Source organism: Chelonoidis abingdonii, chromosome 23 (genome assembly GCF_003597395.2).
Source record: "Chelonoidis abingdonii isolate Lonesome George chromosome 23, CheloAbing_2.0, whole genome shotgun sequence".
NCBI classification, from domain to species: domain Eukaryota; kingdom Metazoa; phylum Chordata; order Testudines; family Testudinidae; genus Chelonoidis; species Chelonoidis abingdonii.
Window position 1 is genome coordinate 1,972,899 of NC_133791.1, and position 27,858 is coordinate 2,000,756.

General features: G+C 48.4%; 1 protein-coding gene across 8 annotated transcripts in view; it reads right to left on the bottom strand.

The window, feature by feature from the left end:
* The window catches only part of RNF207 (ring finger protein 207), a 41,562-nt gene that overhangs the window by 10,921 nt on the left and 2,783 nt on the right, over positions 1-27,858 (bottom strand). For 3 of the 8 annotated variants that reach the window (XM_075060230.1, XM_075060227.1, XM_075060226.1), the window contains 11 exons: positions 26,207-26,397; positions 12,195-12,327; positions 7,841-7,985; positions 6,995-7,076; positions 5,987-6,062; positions 5,600-5,725; positions 5,095-5,141; positions 3,312-3,384; positions 2,329-2,397; positions 1,687-1,755; positions 1,036-1,157 (listed from right to left, as the gene is read on the bottom strand). In XM_075060230.1, the coding sequence (XP_074916331.1) occupies positions 1,036-1,157; positions 1,687-1,755; positions 2,329-2,397; positions 3,312-3,384; positions 5,095-5,141; positions 5,600-5,725; positions 5,987-6,062; positions 6,995-7,076; positions 7,841-7,985; positions 12,195-12,327; positions 26,207-26,397 (1,133 nt within the window). The other 5 variants (XM_032763816.2, XM_032763815.2, XM_032763817.2 and 2 more) reach the window with 5 other exon arrangements.

Consider the following 27,858-nt stretch of genomic DNA (forward strand, 5'->3'; position numbering starts at 1 on the left):
TACCAATCTCTTCAAAAGACAACTACTACAAGGCACCTTTAGCGCCGGTCCCCAGAACGTCTGGGTGATTTTGGAAGAACTGCACCAGCTGGCACCACTAGCCTTACTGTTCGCTGGAGCTGGCCAGCGAAGGTGCACTTACTCCTGGAAAGCACCCTGACTGCTACACGGCAGTGTCTGTATTTCTGACCAGACTCCTTTCATCCTGAAATCAAGGCGGCAGCTGGAAGAATGATACAGGATGTCTGAGTGTTTAAAATCTATCCCAAATAGCCCAGCAAACTGACTCCAATACCCGGCATTCCAGTTTCTTCCACCGTTTAATCTGGAGTATGTTGATGACAGATTCTACCTCTAAGTATATGTTCAGACGTGTACAGGACTGCTCAGTCCTTTGAAAATACAACTTTACATTGTTGTTTCTCTGGTAAATTGCATTGTCAGAGTCCTGGGTGAAGGTAGATCTCCTTTAGTGTGTAGGGATAACTTTAAATTAGGTTTAATTGAAAGAAAACTCCCTGAAATGTTTAGACAACTCACTTCCTGCCTCCATCCCTGCTCTGACATGTTCCTGTGAGATTTCCAGCCCCAAAGTACCAGTGCTTAGTGATGCTTCTCCAGACCTCCGTGCTTGCCCATCATGGAGAAAGTGGTGCTGGATTCCACTGGCTGTTTTAGTAAGGTGCTCAGATGCCATGGTGATGGGCATAGGTGAAATTAGATATGACACAAACGGCCAGGATTCACTCCTGAGAGACAGCAGAGCAGAAGCTCAACTGTAGCATCCCAGGGACATTGACCACTCTCTTCTGGCCAGGATTCACCACCAGTGCTGAGCTAAACAGCCACCTGGGCACCTTTTGGCTTATCTGCATTTTGTGTGAGCCACAGGTTAGAATTGCTACTTTCTTTCCAGCACATAAATCCTAAATTAGTATTTACCCTCCAAATCTTATTCTAAATCTCAGAGGCTTATGAATACTGTCATTTTCCTCTCCCTCCCTGAGGATGTAGCTGAGAAATTGAGCATCTTACATGTTTCCATTGCTGATCCCTGGTCCAATGCCGCCTCCGCTCACCACCACAGACCGGCGTGGATTCAGCAGCAACAGTGGCTCCAAGCAATGGGCAAACTCAGCCCTGTACTCGGTGTTTATCTGCAGGGGGCCAAAAGTAGACAGCTTAGAACATCTGGTAGGCAGGCATACCCAGCTGGATTCTGTTCCTTCAGTGGTCAGATACCATAAAATGCAGTGGGCTTCAAGACAGAGACAGCCTGTGAACTAGTCAGTATAGGACACTATGTTCTGTCTGAAAACCAGCCCATTCCATCCTTTGCTTGCTGGGGGAGGAGTTTTCTCTATACAAGGAAGAATGAAACATGCTTTGAGAACAGCAAATAACCATCCAGTCTAACGTGTGCTGTCTTGGGTTATCCCTTGGGCAGCGATTCTGCTGTCAAGCTGTTTGTGTAAGATGATGGGCATGCTGAAAGTGCTGTGGACTTCAGGCAGCATGGAGATTGGGAAGTATCAGCAGCAGTAACTCTGGTATCTTGGACATTTGGAGGTGAACTGAAGGCAGGTTAAGGACAGGGCCCCAAAACCGACATGAGAGGGTTGTATTAAATTCCCGAATGTGGGACTCGAGATGATGGAGCCTGTGAGTTGTGAGGAAAGGATTTACCTTGCTCGTCTGTGTAGGTCTCAAGCGATGTGGAAGTTTAACTATTTTCTGGAGCCTCTCCATCAGTTGCTGAAATTAAGCAGAATATTGTGTTACAGCTTTCAGCTCTGCTCAGCTCCACGCCTTTTTGCCACAGTCCTGGACATGCTTCCCAATACTGGCCAAGCTTTCAGACATGCCAGGAGCCCACATCTTCCTGTGGGCACCCAAGAGCACTTGTGAAGCTACAAGGTGGATGGTGAAGGGCATTTTGCTCAGCTCCACAAAAGGTCTTTGAGGGGGTTAAGTAAATGTTCCAGGGCCTGGGTGTAGTGACGGGTGCATGTGTCTGCGCTTTGAGTCTCTCTGGCTGGGAAGCCTGGCATAGACAGGTGCTGGCTCCTGACTTCGCTGCATTTCTGCTTCCTGGCTCAGCTGACACCAAAGTGCAGAGAGTGAGAAAATAACCCCCAAAGTATGAACCAGTGAACCAAGAGTTTTTTCCCACCTCAAGTAGGTCAGTGAATTTGGGGCAAAAGGCTGGGTAATTTCTGTACTCAGCTCACTCATCCCTTGCTTCCTGGTGAGACGTGGCTCTGGACCTCCCTGGTGTTTTGTGGAAGCCAGCTGCTAGTGTGCGTTCCGGTCTTGGAATGTACTTACGTATCCCAAATCCAGGAATTCGGCTTTGTTTGCAGAGCTCAAAAAAGCAGAACAAGTGACCAGATGGACCTAGACATAATGAGAAGCAGCAGTGCTGTTAATCGCATCTACTGCAGCAACGCCCAAGCCTGGAGGGCCTGGGCACCTAGAGGTGGGCTGTTCTCACTCCTAGGGGAGTTCCCATTTCAGGTACAAGCAGTAAGTGCTAACCCAGCAGATGTCACCACTGCAGAGACAGTGAGGTGCCTGGAAGAGATGGAAAATCTGCACTGCCTGAGGACACACAACAAAAGCCCTATGTGCAGCAGGGCCACCCTTCCTGTGGGAATGACGCTGCACAGAATCCACCCCTCAGAGGGACAGATCTGAGGACATACTGAACACCTGCCACTCACTGACGTGAATGGGTTGGATCCTGCGCCTCTGAACTCACAGGAACGTAACTGGGCCCAATGAGAACTACAGCTGCTCAGCACCGCTCAGGTTTTGGCTCCATTTCCCTGCTCCAGTGTCACTGCTCATTTTCTGGGAAAACTGTTCCCAGGAGCGAAGTGGGCTGTGCCAACATACTGGCAAACACCCACCCTGTTTGCCAACCTCCCAGCATGGAGCTACATGGAGGTTCTAACAATTCTGCTCTAGCCCTGCTTGAGACCTACAGCAGAACAGCGGCAAACACGAGTGCAATTCCAAGGCCGCGTAACGAACTCTTCCAGGAGCTGGCAGGTTTCTTTTCCTGGTGAATATCGTGGAGTTTCTAGGTAACTGCGTTGCTGCACTATTTCAAAGAGCCAAAGAATCCGATGTATTGACCTAACTGGTCTATAATTCCTGTGTAAACAAGTAATCAGCCATGAGCATAGCAGGGAGAGGGAGGACAGGATAATTGAGTCTTGAAAGTAACTGAACGGGCTGCCTGAGATGGTGCCTACATTGCAGGAGTAGCATAGGCTGGCATGTGCTGAGACTGTGCATGGGCTTACCTGCAGGGTGGGCAGCAGGGATGCCAGGTGGGAGAGCTGCTCCTTAAATGCCTTTTCCTTCTCTTCATACTGACTGGAAGTTACAGGGGGAAAAAAACATTTCACTTCAGCTTAGAGACCAGACTGACCTGGACTCCAGACCAGAGTTTAACTGGTAGGACTGGAGTAATTTATACATTACTGTCAAATCAAAAAAAAAAAAAAAAAATCTGGTACAGCTCACGCCCCACCTAGTGGCTGTGTAGGAAGGGAACCTAACAGTATTTTACTGGGAAATACCCTTGACCTCTGGGGCTTTTGCAGGTCACTAGGTAATTATACACCTCTGCCCCGATATAACACGAATTTGGATACAGCCAGTAAAGCAGTGCTCGGGGGGCGGGGCTGCGCACTCCAGCAGATCAGAACAAGTTTGATATAATGCAGTTTCACCTATAACGCGGTAAGATTTTTTGGCTTCCGAGGACAGCATTCCATCGAGATAGAGGTGTGCTTAGCCAAGCTTGGGGTCATTATAATATAACCTGGGCTGTGGACTAGAAGACTGGAAAACCCCTGTAGTAAGACGGTGCTGGCTAGTACACTGCCCTGGCCATGTTGTTTAATGGTCTGGATGCTGACTAAGAGATGAGTACCCTGAAACTTAGTGTTATTCATTTGTATTAATATTAAAATATTTCACAGTGATAAGGACATTCGTGTTCCAGGCAAATATTTTTTCAAGTTCAAACTGGGATCCAAGTTATTGCAGCTGGAGGTAAGAGCTCTGTCCAAATCAACTAATCCACACCTGCCTCCATGGAGCTCACGTGTCACTGTCCCCTCTGCTGGGAGAGCTGCCTTTGCTGAGGCTCGGCAGCAAAATGGAGCTGCTGAAATCTTTGTAAAAATATTTACCAAAAAGAAGGGAGGAAGAAGAGTAAAACCTGTAATTGTCCACTGCTGAACTATAAACCAGGTGCAGGAGTCAGCATGTCGCTGTCCCGTGGAGCTGCCACCTTGCTCACAGGGCAGCTGACGTCCGAACTGCATTCAGGACAGCCGGCCTGGATGCAGGGGCAGCACTGTGCAGGTGCGAAGACAGGTGCTTGCTAATATTAGCTGCAGCAACTTTTATGCTCATAGTCCGTAATAAAAATGTTGACACTAGAGGGCGCCTTGCTCTGTCAGCTACAGGTGAGACCTGCCATTTAGCGCTACCAGTAAAATGGGAGCGGGGAGGTGAGAGAGAGAGAGCTCAGTAATGCAGCCGCAAACGCTGACAGCAGACCGTCTGGGAGGAGAACAGAAACGCTCAACAACTTAGTGAAGATTATCAGTGGCCTTGATCCTGCGCTCATTCAGCGCAATAGAAGTTCTTGCCACTGAACGGAAAGGGGCAGGGTGGGGTGTGGACTTTTGCAAAGGTGTCTGCTCTTCTTCCCAACACACGTGCCAGTTCACGTTCCAGCCTTTTCCTGAAAGCAGAGCAGTAAGCCAGAGGATCCTCCACGCTAGTCTAGCTGTTCGGAATCAAGGCATCAGCTTTCCTGGGGACAGGCTCAAATGCTAATCTTGGCAGGTGTGTGAAGGAGGAGCTGACTCTTTCTGTTAAATGCAGATGTATGTGTTGCTCTTCCCTCTGCGTGTGGCTTCTGTTACTGGGTTGGGATATTGGGGTTTTTGCAGAAGCCTTTTATAGGTCCCGTTTAAAACATGGCCGTCTCTTTAGGGCGTTACATAGCCCATCCCCATAGTAATAAATTATGAATGAGTTAAGACGCTGAGTCTGGGTTGGCCTTACCTCTGAACAGCTTTCAGAAGCATCTTTTTTCTTTCTGCTAGTTTCTCCTGCAAAAGGTAGAAATGATCAAACATTCCCATAATTAGAGGCTACAGTTTACAACTCCCTATGCTGAGAGCAAAGAGCTTCCCTGCTCTTGATTCCAAAGGCTTTGCTGAGCTTTCCCTCATGTCCACTCAGCAGTGAAATAAGGTAGATCAAAATACTTTTTTGCGTGAGAAAATAGACAGAGGAGAATGAACTTCTCCCAGACTTATCCCACTATCAATTGGGGTAACTCCACTGTTGTCAATAGCTACACCAGTGTGAGTGAGAGGAGAATCCGGGCAGTTAGATCATTCCTTTTTCTGATTTGGTAAAGATCTGAGGCCTTTGATTTTCCCTTATGTGGGTGCACTGTTAGTGTAGTAACACCCCGAAGTGGTGTACTGTAATTAATCCCATTGCTCTCTGGGCAGCCCAACAGAGAATGTCCAGTCGGTGGCTGTGCCAAGCCGCTCCGTACCTGCATGCTACTGAAGAGTGAGTTGATGGATGTCTTTTCCTCATCTGCACTGTTGCGCACCTCCTCAATCATGGCTTTGAGAAGGACAATGGCCTCTCGCATGGACGTCTGGAGCTCTTTCACAGCCTAGGAGAAAAGAGAGCAGGTGACAGCAGGAGAGTCAGTTGCAAGCAAGATGGGGAAAGCAGACTGACTGATCCAGGACGTGTGTCATGAGCCTGGGCACTGCCCACTCCCCAGAGCAATGACATTTTATTGAAGCACGATTTACTCCAACACCGAGGACAGCGGGAGCAGCCGTCCCAGTGCTGTTCCCTCGCCACAGTAATTTTGATGATAAACATCAACAGACTAAAACTCAGAACGCATCTCTCAAATGCTACCCACCATCACAGCCTGGTCGAGCTTCTCGCAGCCTTGCATGTATGCAGTCTCAATGTCAATGCAGTGGGCTCGGCTTTCTCTGAAAGAAGCAGAGGCCTGGGAATTAGGATCAGTGAGAATCCTGCATAACCTGCAAACCACTCTTCCTCATCTCCTTTTATCTGACCAGCCAGGGCTATTGATGTACGCAATTAACAATGACCCTCTGCTCCCCTGAGGACTGGGGCAGCTGGATACTTGAACCGGGGTCTCTTGCAGCAGCATGGGAACAATGAATGTGTCCTGCTCCCGCCCATCTATCAGCTGGTCCAGGGCATGGTCCAGGGCTCACAGATCATATGGTGATTACTGACTGTTGACCCCAAAGTAGAAAGTCTCTCTGTCTCCCTGCCGGGCACTCTTGTTACTCTGAATGCTGCTCTAGGCTCCCCCTTCCCATCACTTTCTTAGACCGGTTGATGTTGGTTTCAGCCTGCTTATGTAATGCTGCTGCTGCTGCTGCTTCCAGGACACTTTGCTCCTGCCCCTCCCTCCCGCTTTCCTCCTTTCGAAAAACTCCCCCTAGGTCCAGCAACCGCTATTGTTTTAGAATAGCTCTAACTCCAAATAATGGGGCTCACTGCTCAAGTTGGGAAGTTCTGTTGGTCTCTCTCAGGCCACTCCTATTAACTGCTGCTGCTTTCTGTGTCTGTGACACTTTCCATTCATGTTCTCCCTTTGCTGGACATCCCAAGCTCCATCTCCTTACGGCCCTGGCCCTGGGCCAGCAGCAGCCATGCCTGATAGTCACCTCTGTGTCCATTCTCTCTCAGGCTTAGCAATAGGGTCCTCGCTGCAGCACCTAAATGCTGCTGTAGCGGATCTCCTCTCTCATGTGCTTTTTCTGCAGCCTCCATGGAACTTAATGTCCAAGGCTTAGGGAGGAGCTTGAAAAGGGTGAATACAGGCTAAGGCTGCCCCATCTGCAAAGGGCTGGGTCAGGGGCAGGGAGACCACAACTCTGCTACTTACACCTGCATGTCCCGGAAACAGTTAATGCAGAGCATGGATTTTTTCTCTGTTGAAAACATGATGTAAGGTTCCTTGTGAAGAGCTGGGAACAAACAAATTCATCCCAGAGTTAAACAAGCTCCCTAAATAGAGCGCAGCTCAGAATCTAGGGGCAGCTCTGTCCTTAGGGGAGAGGATATGCAATAGGTGAGCTGGGTCCACCCCTCTGAGCCTGGAGATGTCTCTTCCTACCAGGTTTCTGAGGAACTCTTACTTGTGACAGCTCAGCCACCTGACCATAAGTGATGCATCCCAGCTTCAGTCTTGCTGCCTGCTCTGTTCAGATACCACCACTTTGACTTGCAGGCTCTTCAGCTGAGCAGCCCATGTCTCTGGCTGGTGGGGCCTACTGGAGAAGGCTACATGCAGGTAAACACTTTCCTTATATGTGCACCTTGCAGGTAGCTATTCCTGGGAACCCTGGCCACCATCTGTGTTTACACCTGAATCCTTTGTACAGAAGGTGCAATCTGTGCAGGATGTGCTATTCGTTAGCCTGGCACAGTGCTGCTTCACATAGAAGCTGGTGAGTAACTGCCTTCATGTGCTAACTGCACCTTCACCATGCAAACTGATGGGGAAAATAACGAGAAGATCCGGACTGCACATCGTTGCTGGGGAGAGAGCCAGTTACTGGGCTTTGCACCCGGCACGGGAAAGTAATGGAATACACCACTTCTCGTCTGTGGTTGCAGCTCAGAGAGGAGAGACCCTGGATTCAGTTGGAAAAGTGATGCTGATAGGCCAGTGTTAATCCTCCTGTGCTCCCTGTGTGTAATTGCCCAGGTGGAGTGGGGATGTACTCACAGCATTTCTTGTGGATGTCTTTAGTGCGCTTAGTCAAGGAGACAATCTCATGGCGAGAGAACATCTTGGCTTTGTGGGTCTCTTCGCGACACTTGCTGCAGAGGGGCTGGTTACAGGTGTTGCAGAAATACATGGTGTCCATTTCCTGATGGGCAAACGCAGAACAAACCCCAAAGAGGGTTGAACACCTGAGGTCTCATCAGTGCAATTAGAAATGACTTTTCTCAGCTGAGGGGGCATCTATCTGTTTCTGAGCCAGAAACTACCATGGGCAAGTGCCGGGTCCAGGACAAACAGGGGAGGTGTCAGCTTTGTGCTTAGCACTGCCCTGGTCAGGCTTCCGCTGCTGGACCCTCACCAGGGTCCTACCATGCTGGACTCATGTGCTAAGCCTCAATTGGTCTGGATAGGGTCCAGCACTGTCTGGCTTTGGCCTCTCTGGCCCACTTCCTGGGCAGAGGCCCTATCTGTGACCCTTTAAAGAAGTGGGACTTCCTGGGTCAGCTGCCCATGGCTGCTTGGACCAGTGCTGATTCCCCGTTCCCCAAGGGCATAAGCACACCCCTTCTCAGAGCTCCACCTTGTGGGCACTGTGGTTGACTGACTGTTTACCTCTCCAGGGACACGTGACAGAGAAGCACCTAACACACAGGCTTTGCAAAGGTTTCTAACACAATTACTCTTCACTTTAGACAGCACACGAGAGATACAGAATCCAGGTAAAACTCATAAAACAGCTACATGCCCTTCTCTGCCTCAGCTTCCTTCCAACTCATGAGCATTCTTTGGGGTTTGGTCGAAGTCCTGTAGGGTGTCCAGGAACCCACTCCTGCACATGGCTTCTTTGAATTATTGAGTCTCTCTCCCTCTCCTGCAGCCAGCTTTGTTCTGCTGTCTTCCCCTGCCCCCCATCCCCAATTGGCTTGAGACCCTGCTTTTTATAACTTCCACTCCTCTTTGTCAGGTGACTCCCCTAATCAGCCTTGTCAAGTGATCAGAGTTCTCCACCCAGTGATCAGTTGGCTTAGTTACCTGATCAGCTGGGCAGACTGGCTCTTCTGAGGGTAGCCAACTTTTTGTCCTACGATGCTTCCATTTGACTAGAGGATCATCAAGTTTGATGACCCTCCATGATTAGCCCTGTATCACTGCCTTGGAATTTCAGTCTAAGATGGAGGTAAAAGGACAGCAGAGAGAGCCCAGGCCAGCCTTGCAATGACAATGGAGTGAGTAGTTTGAAATAGATACACACAGTTGTACATGGACAGATTCCTCAGACTGTCACGTCAAGTATGTGCATCTCTCACAGCAGTGCAGCAAGAGAGGCAGCATCAAGGGTGGGACGAACAAAACCAATTTAAAGAAAAGGTAAAATCTGAGTATCTGCAACCCGTGCTCTGAAATCCAACAGCTGCTAACCCTTTCAGTTAGAACAGGGACAGCAGGTAAGTGAGCTCTGCCACTCTTGAGGCCAACTGAGATAAACTAGCCCAGGCCTCAGTCTGGCCATCTGGAGTCCAGAAACAGAAGGTGAGAATAGACTGGAGTGAATGGTTCAGCAAGGCCCCTACCTCCTCACCTGATGGGTTCCTTTCCAACTGTCTCAGGTCCCTGTTCTGGGGGAAGAGCGTAACCTTCCCCAGACACCAGCCTGCTGCCAGGTCCTGCAGCCATGTCAGCACCGTGGGTCTAACACTGTAGCGCATGCTCAGGGAAATAAACCAGATGCCCAAATCCAGCCTTGAGACCTCAGTGCAGCAGCAAGAGGGCAGGAGTGAGCAAGTAGGGAGGGACGCACCCACAGGGCTGCAGAGAAGCTGGGAAAGAGACAGGCCATAGGGCTGCTCTGGCATCGCTGGTGGGATAGCTTATGTCCTTGGAGTAACCTTTGGAACCAGGAATCTCCTTGAAGCTCTTTGTTATATCAGCCACACATTCCGTTATCTGACTTTCACTTGCCTTGGTCTCTAGGGGAGGGCCGAGATGACAAAGCTGCCATGAGCAGGGAAATTTACTTCCATTCATTCCAGAATAACGAAGTACATGCCACTTGAGAGTTCTGGTGCCATTTATCCCTTGTTATTAATGGGATGCCCATTGCTGCAGGATCTACATGTGCTTTATGTAGCTTAAGTTACAAGCAGAAACGTCTCAAGTATAGGGAGCAAATACCACATTACGTGCTGGCTGCAGCCCAACTTTAAAGGCCCATAACACAGGAAACCTCACCAGACGGCTAGTGGCTCCACAGCTGGGAACGATGTGAAAACCTGGCCCAAAAGGTGGTGAGTGTTTGCCACGTTTCTCTGACCTGGCAAAACATGTCCATCCGTTCTCCCTAGACTCGTGCTTTTTGGTTCCGTGCAGACAAAGTAACACGAGACGGATGGAGGGAACGGAACAGAACCTCTCTGCTACTTTAGTCCTTTAGCTTAACTGAGCATGTGCTTAGATGACCCTAAGCGTAGCGCTGTCTTACGAGAAATTGCAGGACGGCATGTGTGTTTTCTCTCTCTGCCTAATCCTTGGCAGTTCCTTTTGGACATGTATTTTTGTCTGGTTAGTGCAGGGGACTGGGAAAAGAAAAGGCCTTTCCTTTCCAGCTCCCTGCTGTGCTCTGGTCCAGACCAGGAATGCCAGCTGCTGGGTATGAAAGCAGGAGCTGGTCTCTGTACAGTTCTGAGCAGACAGGTGTCCATGTCACATAAAACCCCACTGCCATGATTGGCACTAATTGGCCCCCTTGTTGGGAGTCTCAGCAGAGAGGCTAAGGACTGACTGGTCGATTTGGAACTGACTAGTCCTCTCATCCACACCACGGCTAAGGAGATTGGCAGGATGGTACAGAACCCTTTTCATAAGAACGGACATACAGGGTCAGACCAATGGTCCATCTAGCCCAGTGTCCGGTCTTCCGACAGTGGCCAATGCCCGGTGCCCCTGAGGAAATGAACAGAATGGAGCAATTATCATATGATGATATGAAATGTCCTGTAGTCTGGTCCTTGCTTCTGGCAGCTAAAAGCTCAGGACACCCAGAGCATTCCTGACTATTTTGGCTAATGGCCATTGATGGATCTGTCCTCCATGAACTGATCTAGTTCTTTTTTTGGACCCAGTTGTAGTTCCGGCCTTCACAACATCCCCAGCAACAAATTCCACAGGCTGACTGGGCATTGTGTGAAGAAATACTTCCTTGTGTTTGTTCTAATTCTGTCACCTATTAATTTAATCGGGTGACCAGTGGTTCTTGTGTTATGTGAAAGGGTAACTAACACTTGTTCACTTTCTCCACACCATTCATAATTTTATAGCCCTCTATCATATCTTTCCTTAGTCATCTTACTTCCAAGCTGAGAAGTCCCAGTCTTTGTAATCTCTCCTCAAATGGAAGCTGTTCCATACCCCTAATCCTTTTTTTTGTTGCCCTTCTTGGTAACTTTTCCAATTCTAATATATCACTTTTTGAGATGGGGCAACCAGCACTGCATGTAGTATTCAAGGTGTGGGCATACCATGATTTATATAGTTGCATTATGATATTTTCTGTCTTATCTACCCTTTCCCTAATGGTTCTTAACACTGTTAGCGTTTTTGACTGCCGCTGCACATTGAGCAGATGTTTTCAGAGAACTATGCACAATGACTTGAAGATGTCTTCCTTGAGTGGTATCAGCTAATTTAGACACCATCATTTTGCATATAGAGTTGGGATGATGTTTTCCAATGGGCATTACTTTGCATTTATCAACATTGAATTACATCTGCCATTTTGTTGCCCAGTCACCAAGTTTTGTTAGATCCCTTTGCAACTTTTCAGAGTTAGCTTTGGACTTAACTATCTTGAGTAATTTTGTATTGTCTGCAAATGTTGCCATGTCACTGCTTACCCTTTTTCCAGATCATTTATGAATATGTCGAACAGCACTGGGCCCAGTACAGACCCATGGGAGACACCACTATTTACCTCTCTTCAGTCTGACAACTGACCATTTATTCCTACCTTTTGTTTCCCATCTTTTAACCAGTTACAGCTCCATATGCCATGCTGTACTTACTCCTAGGCTGGTGTGGCTTGGCTCTAGAATCTGCTGCTGACACTGTTCAAGACCCAAGCACAGTCTATTTGTGGAGATCATAAAAGGACCCTCCAAGCAACAAGGATGTGGCTGGAAAAACTCAGCTGTTCTGGAAATCAGCTCACTCACATAGGTACTGAAATATGTATGTGGGGCCCAAATGTGGAAGTGTTGGTCGCAGCCTGGAAGCACTTTGGGCAGGGGCTGTTTACGCCTTTGCCTTCTGCAGTATGTGAGGCATGGCTCTGGAGCCAGAGACATAACCAGCCACTTACCTGTTTCTTGCACTCCTGATCGCAGTTTGCACACTGAACTTCCTCCTCGCAGTCGGCAGAACTATCCACCAGGAACTTCAGCAGCCGGTCTACAGGCGGGAGCCCATTGTTTCCTTTCACTATGGACTGATGACTGAGGACGACAAAACAGACAGGGGAGGCCCATGAGCCCTGGCAATGGCAAGCAAATATTTCTCTTCATTCAAACAACCGAATGTTAAAGGAAAACAGCTCTCCTGGGACTGCACTGAAAAGATACCATGCGATACCTTAATGACCCCAGATATATGGCAAACTGCAATGCAGTCACACAGGATCAGGCTTTTTTTTCCTTTTGTGCACCTGAAATTTCTGGACATGAATTGTACTATTTTCCATAACACAGTTCAGATCTTCGTGTTTTCATCAGAGCTGAATTCTGTCTTGCCACATACTCCAAGAGCATTTCCTCTGTGTTGCAAATGTTTTCATTAAGCTACAGCATTTAACAATCTGAATTCTGTGCCATGTTTCCTGCCCTGGCTCTTCCCAGAGAGAGCATGGTGAACTCTCTTAAGGTTTGTCAAAATCTCCACACACTATGTTAGCAGTATCCCACACGTTTCTGCTTGGCTCCTAGGAGTGTACAGGGTGGGACATGCTGAGAATGGCCATTTAACGTTAGCATTTGCTGAGCTCCAGTGACTTTCTAATCAAAACTTTGTGTGATTCATTCCACAGGCTGCTGCAAGGGTCATTTCAGTCTTGGAATAGCCATGCTTGATGAATTCCAGGATGTGAAATCCTAGTATGTTGCCCCTTCGGTAGTTTCTTGTTTACACTCAATCTTTAAATTCAGTTTGCCTGCATGTGGCTCTGTCCACTGGCTGTGTCCAGAATATTGACTTGCGGCAAGGCACTGCTCCTGCCTGAAATGGTTCTTTAATTTGCACAAGTCTTGTAGCATTTCTTTAGCACTGGACATTGCTGCCCAGATTCCCTTAGCAACTGCTAGCGTCTAATTGCGGAGAGAAGTGAGCAGACTAACACAGTGCTACATCTGAATAATCCCACGGAGCAATAATAATCCAGAATGGGAATATTATTAACATCAAAATAAGCCATGTGGTGACTTCCTCAGAGAGGATCTTTAACCAATGGGAAGCAGGTGACCATAGAAGCCCCTCCCCTAGCAACCCTCCAAACAGCTTTCCCAAAATAACAGTAAACAGAATTCCGAGAGGACAGAAATTGTCCAAAGCCAAAATCCCTGCATGAAATCCTTCTCAGACAACGCCTTAGTCCCCCTACATATATACACACACAGGCTTTGTTGAAACCCTTAAAACCAAGAGTGCCACATTAAAAGTAATCAAATAATGTTAGTGAAATACTTCCAATTTGGGTGAACGCATGATTAGTCTGAGTGAAAAGTCAGAATTCAAGCACCTTCTGTAAGGACCAGGGCTAAGCTCCCCTGGCCCTGACCACACTGGCTTGCTTTAGCAAAATAATTAAAAAGGAAAAAATGAAGGCTCATCAATGAAGATATAGCAGTGCTGATCCTGAGAAATGTCACTCACAGTTAAGCTCAGACTGTACCCAATTCCTGGCAAACTGCAGCTCCCCATGAACGCTAGAGAAAGGAATCACCCTTACATATATTCATCCATTTCCTTTAAAAGCATCGTGGAAATCTTTACTGTAGCCACTTTGACACTTCCAGTAAAACCCAGGACCAAAACAGTATGACGACAGCGCAACCAGACACCAAGCCACGGCCACTCCAGCCCCTTCTTGAGAGTCTCTCGAAACGCAGGTTCACAGAGATGACAGGAACTTTGAAGTCTCATTCCCCTGGACAATGAGCGCATTGAATCAGATTGAAATGATGATTCACCCACCAGTCACCTGTGAGGGATTGGGTTTCATCACTCCAGGCTGCATCTCCCAGCAAACTAATCATGGAACTAAAGGTCTCACTGCAGCTGGCAATGCTTCATCATTGCCCGGCTTCATCAAACATGGCCACATTCGGGGGCACCAACTTACCGATGGAAAAGACTTCTTAGCCCAGGAATATCTTGCAGGGGGCTTGTCTGTTGTCTTTGTCAATCAATAGTCTGGCACGGCAAGACTGTATTTGATGGAGAGAGAGATGTATTATACTAATACCACCCAGAAAACTTACCTCCCAGGCACTTGGTTTGGTTCTCCTGCTGCAGGGCTGGGCTGGATACAGCAGCATCTCGCATCGCCTGCCCTGCTCTACAGCCCTCCAGGTACTGGGCATAAAGCACTCAGGATTCTCCATTTCATTTAAATCTCTATGAAAACTGCAGCAGAAATGTGCATGTGTATTATGTTACAAGCACGAGGGCGAGGTAGCGATCTAGCAAACCAGATGCCCTTGGACTCTATGTTTGAGCGGGGAGGGATGGGCTGAGAACAGGGCTGAGAACACTAGGTGGGGAGAATTTAGAAAGGGTTTGTGTGTATGCTGTGGCATTTTATTGACCATCTGAATTGATTCCCAGCCCCAGTAACTTCTTGTTACGACAGATCAGGAGTGAATTTGGAGAGTAGTAAAGCAGAATTAAACACTGCATCATTCAGCTCCTGGCTCTATGAAACCCCTAGCGATAGGCAAGCTGTGTGAAGCTGAAAAGGGTTCTGGCCATGACTTCGGTGACTTGAATTGAGGCAGCTCAGCCCCCAAGCTGGGGCTCCTGCTGTGGTAATGAGGGTAAAGTTCTTGTTGCCAGGGCTCAGCTGCTGTGCTGCTTGACAGAGGTAGTTAATAAAACCTGCCTGTTGGGCTGTGGAGCCCAGAGGAGTCACTCCTCCAGTCCTGCTCTCTTGAGAGCCGCATGCATGGCCAGCCCCAGTGTTCTGTCCAGAGGCCTGTGCGCTGCAGCCTGCTAGGAGATGAAGAGCTGGTTGGCTGAGAGCACCTGGCTAGGACGTAGTTTGTGGCAGGTGGGGCATGGGTTAATGGAGGTTTTATAGGCTGACCCTGTCTAGCAATTGCAGCCGTAAGCAAGAGAGTTTGGGTCTGTGTGAGAGTTTGAGGAAAAGGCAGGCAGCTGAACTACTTAAACAGTCCAACAAGACTCAGACTGTGCCTGAGTGAAGGGGACGCTCTGCATGGCAGCTTCATTGCACCTACAATTCTTCTCCCTTTTCATCTTCATTAGGCAACTTCTGTATAAGGACGAGACCTCCGCATTTCACCCCTGCTGTTCCACCACTTTACCTTGGGGCTAAAGCACAGAGTCCCCACTAAGCAGACTCATGCCAGGGCTGGTCTGATTAAGCAGTTGTCATTGCTGTTCACTGCCATTAGGCAGAACTGGCTTCCTGGGAGACATCTTTAATAAGAGGGCATCCCAATTAAGGTGTTCACTGCTGACTCTGCAAAAGCTGCTAAAAGCCTCCATCCCCAATGAGACAATAGCTTATGGGTGCATATACCTACTGTTCATGAGGGGTAGGGAGAAGGGCTATTTAAAAATAACCCAGGGCACAACACACACAAGACTTTCTAGTGAGAGAAATGTTATAAACCAGAAAAGAAGTAAGAGTGTGATCTGGTGCCAAATAGCTGTTCTGCTCAGAGTCAGCGTCTGTTTGCTTTGCTGAAATATTAGATTGAACATGATCAGGGAGGAAGTGATAGCTCATTGGGGCTCCATTCATGCTGCCAATAGAGTGAAAAATTGCCCTGTGTGCCTTTGTATTGCCTTGCCAGTGACTGTTACTGAGCCTGGCTGCAGAGCTGGGCACAAGCACCAGTCAGACATGCAGAATACAGGTGACTCCAGCCATGTGTGTATCAAAAACATGAAATAATCCTCCCAGAAATGCAGCTGTTGGGGATACCTGGGCAGCTGATTGTAGGTATGGAGCCTGGAGTCCCTGAGTTAAAGGCTGTTGCATGCATGACTTCTGGATAACTTACCTGGGAGAGGTGTCATGGTTGGAAAACCTGCCCTTCTCCCTCTGGAAACAAAGGCATCAGCACGGGCTCCTAGCCTATTCCCGCCTCTTCCATCAGTCAGTGGCAATGCTGCTGCTCTGGGGCTGGAACATCCATGCTTTAGTGAACCCCACTAGGTGTCTGCCTGCACCTTCAGGCACCTCAGTATTCTGGGAAATCTAGCCCAATCTATCTAAAGATGGGGGAGTCCCTGGTGAGCTCAGGCATCTGGTGCACAGGCATTCTGAAGGGGGCTAATATTAGTAACCCACAAACACTGCCATGGACACTGTAAAAAATGCCCTTCCTGCTGATGCAAGGTTCCAGACTGGCAGCCCCGCTGCCTAAAGGCCTCTCTGTCTCCCCAGCACAGCATGGGTAGTGGGGCAGTTCTGGCTTCCTCACCAGAGTGCCTCACCCCTAGCATGTTGGTGCTACGTACATCGTTGTGGGTAATGCCTGTGGTCTCTTTGCATTGGCACATTTGCTCCCAAGACTAGAACCGACTTGCCCTAATCTAACAGTGTTCGTATTTAGCCAATATGAGTGGGGAGTTTGCATGACAAACTGACTGGAGAGTGCTGTTTTTCTGCAGAAAAGAATGAATGTTTACTCCAGCTGATCTGTTTTAATTATGTAATTCTTTGATTTTGTATATAACCTCTGACTTCATGCTAATGATATCTGAACAGCCCCTTCCAAGTGCCTGAGATGCACCCAGCAAACAAAAGCCAGAAGTGAACACCTAAAAATAACATTTGTTTGGTCTCCCTTGGCCCTGAGCAACAGTTCCCTTGAACTGCTTTAAGTAGCAACATCTACCAGTATATGACTTCTAGTCCAGAAATATATCCATGCAGTGGCTGGTATGTCAATATTTTCTTTTGCTGTTTATGCTTTTGTTGGTTTTTAGGTGGCAAGTTTTAGAGAGTTTAGGTTTTGATGTTAAATCTTGGATTATTTGCCAATTTTAATACCAAAACCAGTTCCAAGCTAAACAGTTATCTGAAGCAACTTCTGCACAATACTGTGCCATTTCAAACATAGCATGAACAGCTTTTAGCAGCTGAAACTGGAAGAGATGGAGTCTCTCTCTGCATGTAGTTGTCTTTAGTAGACAACTACATGCTGAGAGTGGGGAGGAAGAGAGCAAACTTCTAGGTCATGGAGACAGAATAGTCCTTAACCAGAACTGTTTCCAAACATTTCCGGGAAGGGCCAGCACCTCTTTAAGCTACACAATTTTGTTAACAGTTAAAAAATCCCAACACAGTTTATGTGGTATTTTCTATTTTTAAATTTAAAAATAAACCCCTAAGAGTGAAACAAACCTATCTGGTATCACACGGCCCTCTTCCCGCAGAGCTCAGACTGCAAGTGCCAGGAGTCATTTTTTGGCTAGGGAAATCCACCTGCCTCGCGGCTCAGTCTTGCTAGGTGCTGAGCATTGACTCCAGTGGGGCTCTTAAGAAACCTACAGTTACTCACATGCTTAAGTGCTTTGCTGGATAGGGGCCAGAAAGCTCAGCCCCTGCCAGATCAGGCCCTAGGACTGCAGTGATTCTGCTTCTCAGGGTGATCACTTGTCCAGTGTAGAGTGGGAAACACTCACTGCGCTTCTCCCATTGCTAGCCTGCCCTGGCAGCGGAGTGAGCTCTCTTGAATTCTTGTGGAGCTATAAGTAGAACTTGTGTGTTCTGCAGCTGTTCACATCTGAAACCATTGTGATTAGAACCTCGTATTTCATAGGCACAAAGGCAGCTTGACAACGAAGCACTCAAATGCTGTGGTGACAGGCCATGTATAAGAGCAGAGCTAGACACAGCTTCTCCAGCTTTCCTGGGGCTTTACCACCAGGCATCCTGACCCCCTCTGGGCATGTGTATTTTACATCATCAAGTCTGAGATCCAGGGAAAAGAATTCAAAAGTGCCTAAGTGACTTGAAGCCTAAATCTCAGTGCAAGTCAATGGGGCTCAGGCTCCTAAGTAATTAAGGTACTTTTGAAAATGTTACCCTCACCAGTGAGAGGAAGGCTCGCTCAGTATTTGGAACTCAGGAGACCTGGGATCAATTCTCTGCTCTGCCACAGACTCACTTTGTGACCCTGGACAAGTCACTTAAACTCTCTGTGCCACCATTCCCATTTGTACAATGGGGATAAAAGCCCTTCCCTGCCTCCCAGGGCTGCTGTTAGGATAATAATGTTAGGGACTGCAAGTTGCTCAGATACGATTGTGATGGGGCTTGTTCGGTACCTAGAGCTTTATTTTAATTAATTTCACAGAAATGTGATGGTTTGTAACTGCTTATAATTAAAAACAAGAGCTGTGCATAGAGAACATTATTTTTCAGGCTGTGGACTAGCCACACAATTTGTAGGCAGACAGGTATTGCTTGAAGTCTTTCCCATGCTGATTTAAACCAAAAACAAAAAGACTCATGGGATTTATTTTAATCTTTGTAATTTGTGTTCATCTAAAAAGAACAGGCATAAATGAGCAGTTCACTGGATGCTCATCAAATCTCCATTTCCCCTAAGGACAAACTATACAGAGAGATCTGTATACATTAAAGGTGAAATCTAATAAGGTACAACATTAACCTCCTCCAGTGCTTTGTGGCTAGGCCTAACTACACATTCCAGAACACAGCTCGGATTCAGTTCTGCCTCTACAAGCCCTCCATTAAGACTCAAATGTCTTTGGCAACTACAGTCAGCCTGATACACATCATCCTATTTACTAGAATAAATGACAATCATTTGCCCTGCTATTCTCATTCCTTTTTTGGAATACAAAGTCCTGCACAGTGTTGTCAATTCATGCCTGTGAAGTGAAAGCAGATTCCCTAATCCTTAGAGTGTACTACTGAAAAGCAGAGATGTATTGTAGCATTCCAGGTCCAATGGTAAATTTTCCACCATGTCTGGTATCATCAGTAATGTGTTCTTGAGAATCTGAGGCACTCAAGTTTCATGTAGATGAACTTGGTTTGTTTAGAATGTAATGTACCCCAAATCATTGTTACTAATACAGTGATAGAAATTACCTTCAAACAGAACTGTCCACATCAGAGCAGAAATCACTAACACTCCCCATTTTTATAGTATTGTTTAATAACAAGGAGAGCACAGCATGATTCACAGATAAGTCGATAAAAGTATCTGTATGTACAGTGAAAGGAACCTATAGAAGAACCCAGAGAGACAGTACTTAAATAATTCCTGGCTTCACTTACATTAATATCAGATTCTTGAAAGGAATAAAAATGAAAACAAATACCATGCAACTGAAGGTGGACAATATGCTCCAGAAAAACCCAAGACCTATTCTGTAGCATATCGTATATATCCATACAACCACAATTCTCAAACATGCAGTTCAGCACGTTAATATTGTATTAAATTGTTAAATGCAATTTCTTTTTGTTCCAACTACAAAAGACATTTTGGTTCAGGGCAGAATTTGGCCTGAAATGTTTTGTAATTGGAGGGGGGAGAAAAGGAGGTTACATTTTGTTACCTCCATCTAATCCTCTGAAGGGGCAGGGCTGGACTGGCTGAATGAGGGCTGAATTTGGCCCTTAGTGAGCACACTAATAATTCTTGTTTCAAAGTCAGTTGGGCCTAGAGCCCCACACAGAGTGCTTGATTACCAGTAGTGGTGCTGAGCCTCACTGCAGCTTACAATGAAGACTGAAGAGCTAAAAGGGGCAAGTGCTGGTCCTGTGCTTGAGAAAGTCTCACTGATACCTCACTTCTTGAGAGCTAGCCAAAGCTAGCTTCTGTGTCACACCTTGTGTCTGTTATGTACTAATGACCTTAATCCAAGGCCCACTGTAGTCCATGGAAGACTCCACCTGGTTCCTATTGTCTTTGGTTCAGACTCTAACTAACCTATCATCAGAGAGGCAGTCTAGGCACAAGTTAGCACCAAAATAACGACACTGGTTTAATTCTCGTTATATCCATGCAAGCTTGTGTGTGGCCACTCTTATTGTGGAGTATGAGTGTCTCTATTCTGCATAGGTTGTCAGTAAAGAATCAATTTAAGTTAAATCTAAATAAGACCTGTGATACAGCATGGCCAGAGGGCAGCATAAGAGTGTTAGCAGGGAGCCTTATTCCCTGCCAAGGAAGGAAGGTTTGCTTTAGATTAACTAGAACAGCTGTGGCCAGTTAGAGCACCTGACTTCACTTAGAGGACCTGACTCCAATTAGAGCACCTGACTCCAGTCATGGGATATAAACCCCTGCTTCAGTCAGACAGGGTGTGGTAGTTGAAGGAGAAAGGTTGGATTGGAGCAGAGTGCAGATTGCAGAAGAGAAGAGTTTGTCCAGAGAGAAATAGAAGGTTTGGAGGAGTGCTGCGGTGGATTGGGAAGCCCAACAGAAACCCTAGGTAAGGGGCACCAGGCTTGTATAGAAGAGAGGCGAGAAGCCCTTCACAAGCTGACGGGTATGAGAGGGAAGTAACCCAGGGGAAGAAACCGCTAGTCAAGTGGTTCACCACAACCCCAGGGCCCCTGGGTTGGGACCTGGAGTAGAGGCGGGCCCAGGTCCCTCCCTCTCCACTCCCCTCCCTCCAAGGACACTAGGGGAGTGATTAAGAACTGGTTCAGAGGCAAGCAATATCGCCCTGAACCTACCCAGAGAAGAGAAAGCGCGAGACCCAGAGAACAGTACCGGCAATTTGCCACACGTGGTGTCAGGGTGGGATCTGCGCGCTGGGGACATAGTCCAGGGGGAGACATAACCCTCCCACCCTTAAGATGGACGACGTGGTCAAGGCCCTATATACATGCCACCGCGGCCCAGCAGGAGGCTACCAGGGTCCAGGCAACCGCCCAACAAGAGGCGACTAGATTGCAGCAAAGAGACTAATCAGCTGCTGCTGAGTCAGGCTGCTCAGGACCGAGCCTGCTGAGAGACCTAATAAGCCAGATGAAGACCCTTATGGAACAGAATCACCACGGGGAAGGGACCCGGACCATACGGGCTAGCCATTACTTACAAAAAATGACCAGGGAGGATGATGTGGAAGCATACCTCCTGGCTTTTGAGAGAACAGCCCTGCGGGAGGCCTGGCCCGAGAACAATGGTCTGGTATCCTTGCCCCATTCCTATGTGGGGAAGCCCAGAAGGTCTATTACGATATGTCTGCAGAAGCTGCAGCAAACTATTCCCAGCTAAAGGCAGAGATCCTGGCCAGGTTCGGAGTGACAACGGCACTACGAGCCCAGAGGTTCCATGAATGGCGATATATGGAGGACAAGACACCCGAACGCAGTTGTTTGACTTGATCCACCTGACCCGGAAATGGCTGCGCCCTGAAGCCCATAGCTCTGAGGAGATGATGGAGGTACTAATATTGGACCGGTATATGCGGGGGTTACCACCAGGACTCAGGACTTGGTGGGTCAGAATGACCCCTCTACCTATGATGAGTTGGTCTCCCTCGTGGAAAGACAACTGGCAGCCCGCGAACTGTTCCAGACTCCAAGCGGGGAGACACGGCAACCCAGGAAGACAACCCCAAACCCAAGGCCCCGGACTGTCGAGAACTCTAGAAAAACTATAACCGGGAGGAACGACAGTGAGGAATGGCTCGAGGCCAGAAAGGGACCTGGGGGTTTGGGAAGAGTGGTGGGGGGCGGCCAACTAGCCCCAGGCAGGGGGTGATAACCGGAATGAGGGGACGGTGTTATGAATGTGGGGAATTGGGGCATATAGCAGCCCAATGTCCCAACAAGGAGGTGCCTATGCAGTGTAATCTGGGAGTTATGGGGAGCAATGTGGCCTGATCAACCTGGTAGGGGTTACATTGACCTCACATGGATTTACCAGACCAGTAAAAATGAATGGTATAAAAACCATAGCATTAATAGATTCGGGGAGTGCTGTCACGTTGGTCTCGGAAAGTTGGTGGGAACAGACCAACTAACTCGGGCCAAAAGCACAGGGGTAACATGCGTACATGGCACCGTGAATTTTTACCCTACAATTCCAGTACGGATTGAAATCCAGGGGAATACCACCAGAGTTTCTGCAGGAGTAGTCCCCAAGCTCCCTTATCCTGTTTTGATTGGGAGAGACTTCCCTGGGTTTGAGAACTTACTGACCCCGATAGAGGCAGGAGAGGGTAGCACCCCCAGGTTGAGACAGAGGCAACTAAAGATAGCCTCGCCCCAATGTTTGCTGAATTTGCTCCAGAATTGTTCTCATCCCCTGGAAAACCCCGCAGGGCTAGGCGAGAACGAAGGGCGGCTAAAAAGTTAGGGACCAGGATTCTGGCAGCTAATCAAAAGACTTCCCTTGTGGGTAGGCGAACCCGCCCAGGAGACAAGGAGAAGGTTCGGGTCACGGAGGACTCAGAGGAGGTTCCTGGCCCAAGTGGGAGCACCCCAGGGGAAGAGTTGAAATAGGCCCCTGGAATTAGGTCAGTTCAGCACTGCACGTGAGACCTTTGGGCAGGACCAGGCCGAAGATCCATTATATGCAAACGTGAGGGAGGAGGTAGTGGAAGTAAATGGAGTGCCTGTAGAAGGAAAAGTCAAAGGCCCAAGGCCATATTACGTGCTCAAACGTGATCTGTTGTACAGAATAGAGCAAATACGAGGGGAAGAAGTAGAGCAACTCCTAGTCCCACGGAAACACATAAGGGCCGTACTAGAGTTAGCTCACAGTCATTTATTTTTGGGGACATCTAGGGGTAGACAAGACGCTGGATAGAATACTAAGAAGGTTTTATTGGCCAGGAATACGAGCAGAAGTCCAGCGTTATTGTGCCTCCTGCCCTGAATGCCAGCTGCATAGCCCCCGACCTCACTTGCGGGCCCCACTAGTACCTTTACCTATTATTGATGTCCCGTTCGAGAGAGATAGCTATGGACATAGTGGGCCCACTAGAAAAGTCGGCACGGGGCCACCGAAACGTACTAGTCATCCTTGACTATGCCACACGATATCCAGAGGCCATCCCTTTAAGAAACCCCACGTCTAAGGCAATAGCTAAAGAACTACTACAGTTTTCGCCAGAGTGGGCATCCCTAAGGAGATCCTGACAGACCAGGGAACCCCGTTTACGTCAAAACTAATGAAAGACTTATGTGCCCTGCTCCGTATACAAGCCATTCGGACCTCCGTCTACCATCCACAAACAGACGGACTAGTCGAAAGATTCAATCGAACCCTCAAAAGTATGATCCGGAAGGTGGTAGCACAGGATGGAAAGGACTGGGACACTCTTTTGCCGTATCTAATGTTCGCTATACGGGAAGTTCCCCAGGCGTCCACGGGTTTTTCTCCCTTTGAACTCTTATATGGACGCCACCCACGCGGGATATTGGATATCGCCAAGGAGGATTGGGAGGAACAACCCAACCCAGGAAAGAAATTATTGAGCATGTGACACAGATGCGAGAGCGGATAACTCGAGTAACCCCGATAGTACGGGAGCATTTAGAAAAAAGCACAAGAGGCACAGCGGACATACTACAACCGTCGGGCGAAAATGCGAAGATTTCAGCCGGGGGAACGGGTGATGGTGTTAGTGCCGACCACAGAAAGCAAACTCCTAGCCAGTTGGCACGGACCATATGAGAATAGTGGAAGCCATTGGAGAAGTGAATTATAAGGTTAGACAACCAGACCGCCGGAAGCCAGAGCAAATATACCACATCAACTTACTGAAGCCCTGGCATGACAGAGAGACGTGTCTGGTCACTCGAGGAGCTCTACCTCAGGCAGACGGCCCGCAGGAGCAGGTAAAGATATCTCCTGACTTAACCCAGAACAACGGATGGAAGTCATTGAAATGATCCACCGGAACCAGGACGTATTTTGTACCCAACCAGGTCGAACGGCACTAGTCCAACATCATATTGTCACCAGCCCCGGAGTAAGGGTGACGATAAGACCATATCGAATACCGGAAGCTAAAAGGGAAGAAATTAGGATGGAAGTGCGAAAGATGCTGGAACTCGGGGTCATTGAAGAATCCCACAGCCAGTGGTCCAGTCCGATCGTACTAGTCCCCAAGCCTGATGGCACCCTGAGGTTTTGTAACGACTTCCGGAAATTAAATGAAGTATCCCACTTCGATGCCTACCCGATACCACGCATTGACGAGCTGGTTGATCAGTTAGGCAAGGCCAAATACCTAACCACCCTAGATCTGACCAAAGGATATTGGCAAATACCCCTGGCCAAGGATGCCAGGGAAAAGACTGCTTTTTCTACACCCGATGGCCTGTTCCAGTACACTGTCCTCCCTTTCGGACTCCATGGGGCCCCTGCACATTCCAAAGACTGATGGATAAGTTATTACGACCCCATGCCAACTATGCCGCCGCCTATCTAGACGACATAGTTATACATAGCCCTGATTGGGAGACACACCTGGACAAAGTGGAAGCAGTGCTGGACGCTTTGCGAAAGGCTGGTCTCACCGCTAATCCTCTGAAATGCGTGATAGGACTAGCTGAGGCCAAATACCTCGGGCATGTCGTAGGGAGAGGGGTGGTGAAGCCCCAATGGAACAAGGTGGAGGCAATACAAGATTGGCCTCGACCAATCCGCAAGAAGCAGGTCAGAGCATTTTTGGGTATAGTTGGATACTATCGGAGATTCATCCCTCATTTTGCCACAAGAGCGGGGCCATTGACGGATCTGATAAAAGCTCGGGCCCCGAGATAGTGAAGTGGACAGATGCGGCGGAAGCAGCATTTGCAGATTTGCGGACAGCCCTATGCTGCCATCCGGTACTCATGGCCCCAGACTTCGAGAAGGAATTCATCCTGCAGACGGACGCCTCGGAGGTGGGACTCGGTGCCGTCCTTCCCAGATGGTAGGGGAGGAGGAGCACCCCATCTTGTACCTCAGCCGGAAGCTCCTCCCCAGGGAACAAAAATACGCTGTTGTTGAAAAGGAATGTCTGGCGATAAAATGGGCTATGGAGACTCTCCGCTACTATCTCCTGGGGCGGCGGTTTACCCTTGTGACTGATCACGCCCCGCTCCAGTGGATGCATAGGGAACAAGGAAAGAAACGCCAGAGTGACGCGGTGGTTCCTCTTTGCAACCTTTCCATTTTCGGGTCCAGCATAGGGCTGGAAGCCAACACGGCAACGCTGATGGCCTCTCACGCCAACACTGCCTCTCGTCCGAGTAGCCCAACCCCTTGGTGTTGAGCGGGGGGGGGGGGGGGATATGTGATACAGCATGGCCAGAGGCAGCATAAGAGTGTTAGCAGGGGGCCTTATTCCCTGCCAAGGGAGGAAGGTTTGCTTTAGATTAACTAAGGACACCAGGGGAGTGATTAAGAACTGGTTCAGAGGCAAGCAATATCGCCCTGAACCTACCCCAGAGAAGAGAAAGCGCGAGACCCAGAGAACAATACCGGCAATTTGCCACAGACCCTTTCATTCCATAATTAGTGTCTATGCTCAGACTGGCACTGAAATAACAAAAGGTGAGAATGAAAACCAGTTAGGCTATTTCAGTGCTGGTTCGTGTGTAGCCCAGCCCCCATCCATACCCAAGCTACCACAAAAGGCATTAGCTTGAGGTCTGGCCCAACTCTCCATGAGTGGAGTTAACAGAATGACTCCCATTCACCCTTCCACACTGCAACAAATTCAAATATAGCTAACTTAGGCCCATCTTCATTTCAGATGTGTTCCTTGCTCCCAGGCCAGGTTTTGAGCACAATACCAATGTACATAAGCCAACAGAGCACTGAGCAGGCCTTCAGCCCAGAAAGTGTAAGAAAAGAAATGCCATTGTTTCTCCCTGGGCCTAACTTTCAGACTTGGGTGCCTAATGCTGCACTTGGCTAGCTGCATTGGGTATTTGTTGATGGGCAGAGCTGGATCCTCTAACTCAGACACCCACGTGTGAAATGCGTGCTTGGTATTTTTGTCAGCATGCTCTGTACCTGTGTTTCGGTGGTGCACTACTGCAGAGCATGGGCACCTAGCCAGGCCTGGGACAGGTTTCACTGGTAAGTCACCATCTTTCTGTGTTATGGGTGGGCACTGCTTAGAAGTTCTTACCCACAGAGAGGGCAGGTAAGGCGGCTGTCTATCGCCCGGCCTCGCAGGCAGCTGGCACAGAAGTTGTGGTAACAGTCCAGGAGGCAGGGATGCTCATACTGCTCATGGCACAGGAAACATACCAGAGGGTGGCAGTTGGCATTATCCAGATCGCATAGGTCTTCCAAAGGAGAGAAAATCCCACCGGACATCTGGAGGAAGATGACACAGAAAGGCTGATATTACAGGTATGCAGAGGGATTCAACATCTAATTCAGGAGATGGTGCATGTAGCACAGTTAAAAAGTAGCTATTCTGGTGAGTCACAATAGAGAAGCCTCACCTTGGAGGGTGCCACATGCTTGACAGATCAGAAGTCTGCTTGCCATTGATAGTATATGAGGGATAGGGCGGCTGCATGATCTGATGGCCACCGATTGCATGCAAGGGGTAGGACAGCTGCAGGCACTGCCACCGAGAGCGGGTTCGGGCCCCGGTGAAAACATTTTTTCTGGCCCCCCAGCAAGGGCGGACCAGCTAAACAGGGCCGACGAAGCCGGCCCCCATTCCAGACTGCCGGGCCCCAGTAATTTGTACCGGCTTCCCCTCCTCTCATCAGCCCTGGCTGCAGAAAGAAGTGTCAGGGACGGCATGGCGGTCATGCACGTAATTTGGCCACAGCTCTGTTTTTGCTAGTGTAAAGGACAGTTCTGGTCACTAGACCCAATTTGCTCCTCTCTCACTGGGCCTAGGACTAGGGTGACCCGATCACATGCATTTGAGCAGGGCTGTGCCTCCTGACTTCAAGCAACTGATTAATTTGCCATGAAGTTAGAACTGGCAAGACTGCTAGATAGTGCCCCCTGCTGCCCCCAAGATCTCTCAAATGCACCCTGCTGGCTGGTGCAGGAGTTCCCGGGGGAGCTATGTCCAGCCTTCCGCAGGGCAAAGGATGTGCTGGCCCCGCTTAGGGCCTCTAAGAAAGGAGAAAAGAGGGGGAGACTGGTTCCTCCCAGGAAACAATACAGTCTGAGTAAAATCTCTTAATCTTCCCTACCATCAGCTCCAAGGTATCTTCTCTCTGCTTCTCAGACCCCTTCCCCACCCATCTCCCTACTTCTCCTCCCATATGTAGCTCTGCATATTCTTTCACACTGCTTTTGTGCCTGAAACAGCCTTCTACTTTCCATGCACCAAGTACTCTCCTTCTCTGTCCCCAGATCTCTCCTCCCAATCCTCACTTCCCCAAACAGCCCTGCAATCTCCTTCTGCCTTCTCACACTCTAGCTGTTGTCCTGTGAATCACTTCTCTCTGAGAGCCCACTGTGAGCTCTCGGGGGCAGAGACCCAGTCTGTCTATTGTGTATATTTGTAAAGTCTGGTGCTGTCTCTTTTTATTGTTTAGAGTCCTGCACTATTATTGCAGGGCATGGTTTCAGTAGCAGTGAGCTGTTGCTGAATGCCACCACTTCCTTGAGCATTTAAGAGTTAAACTACAGCGTGACCAGAAATAGCACACACAGTCAAAGAATAGGTGGCACATTTGACTCACAGGACTGTCTGCAGCCCAGTGAGCACACACCGTGCTTTGTAAGAACAAATGGAATTAGGAACATTGTGTCTCAATAATAATACTAACGTTCAGAGTCAGAAACCACAGAGAGTTTGAAAAT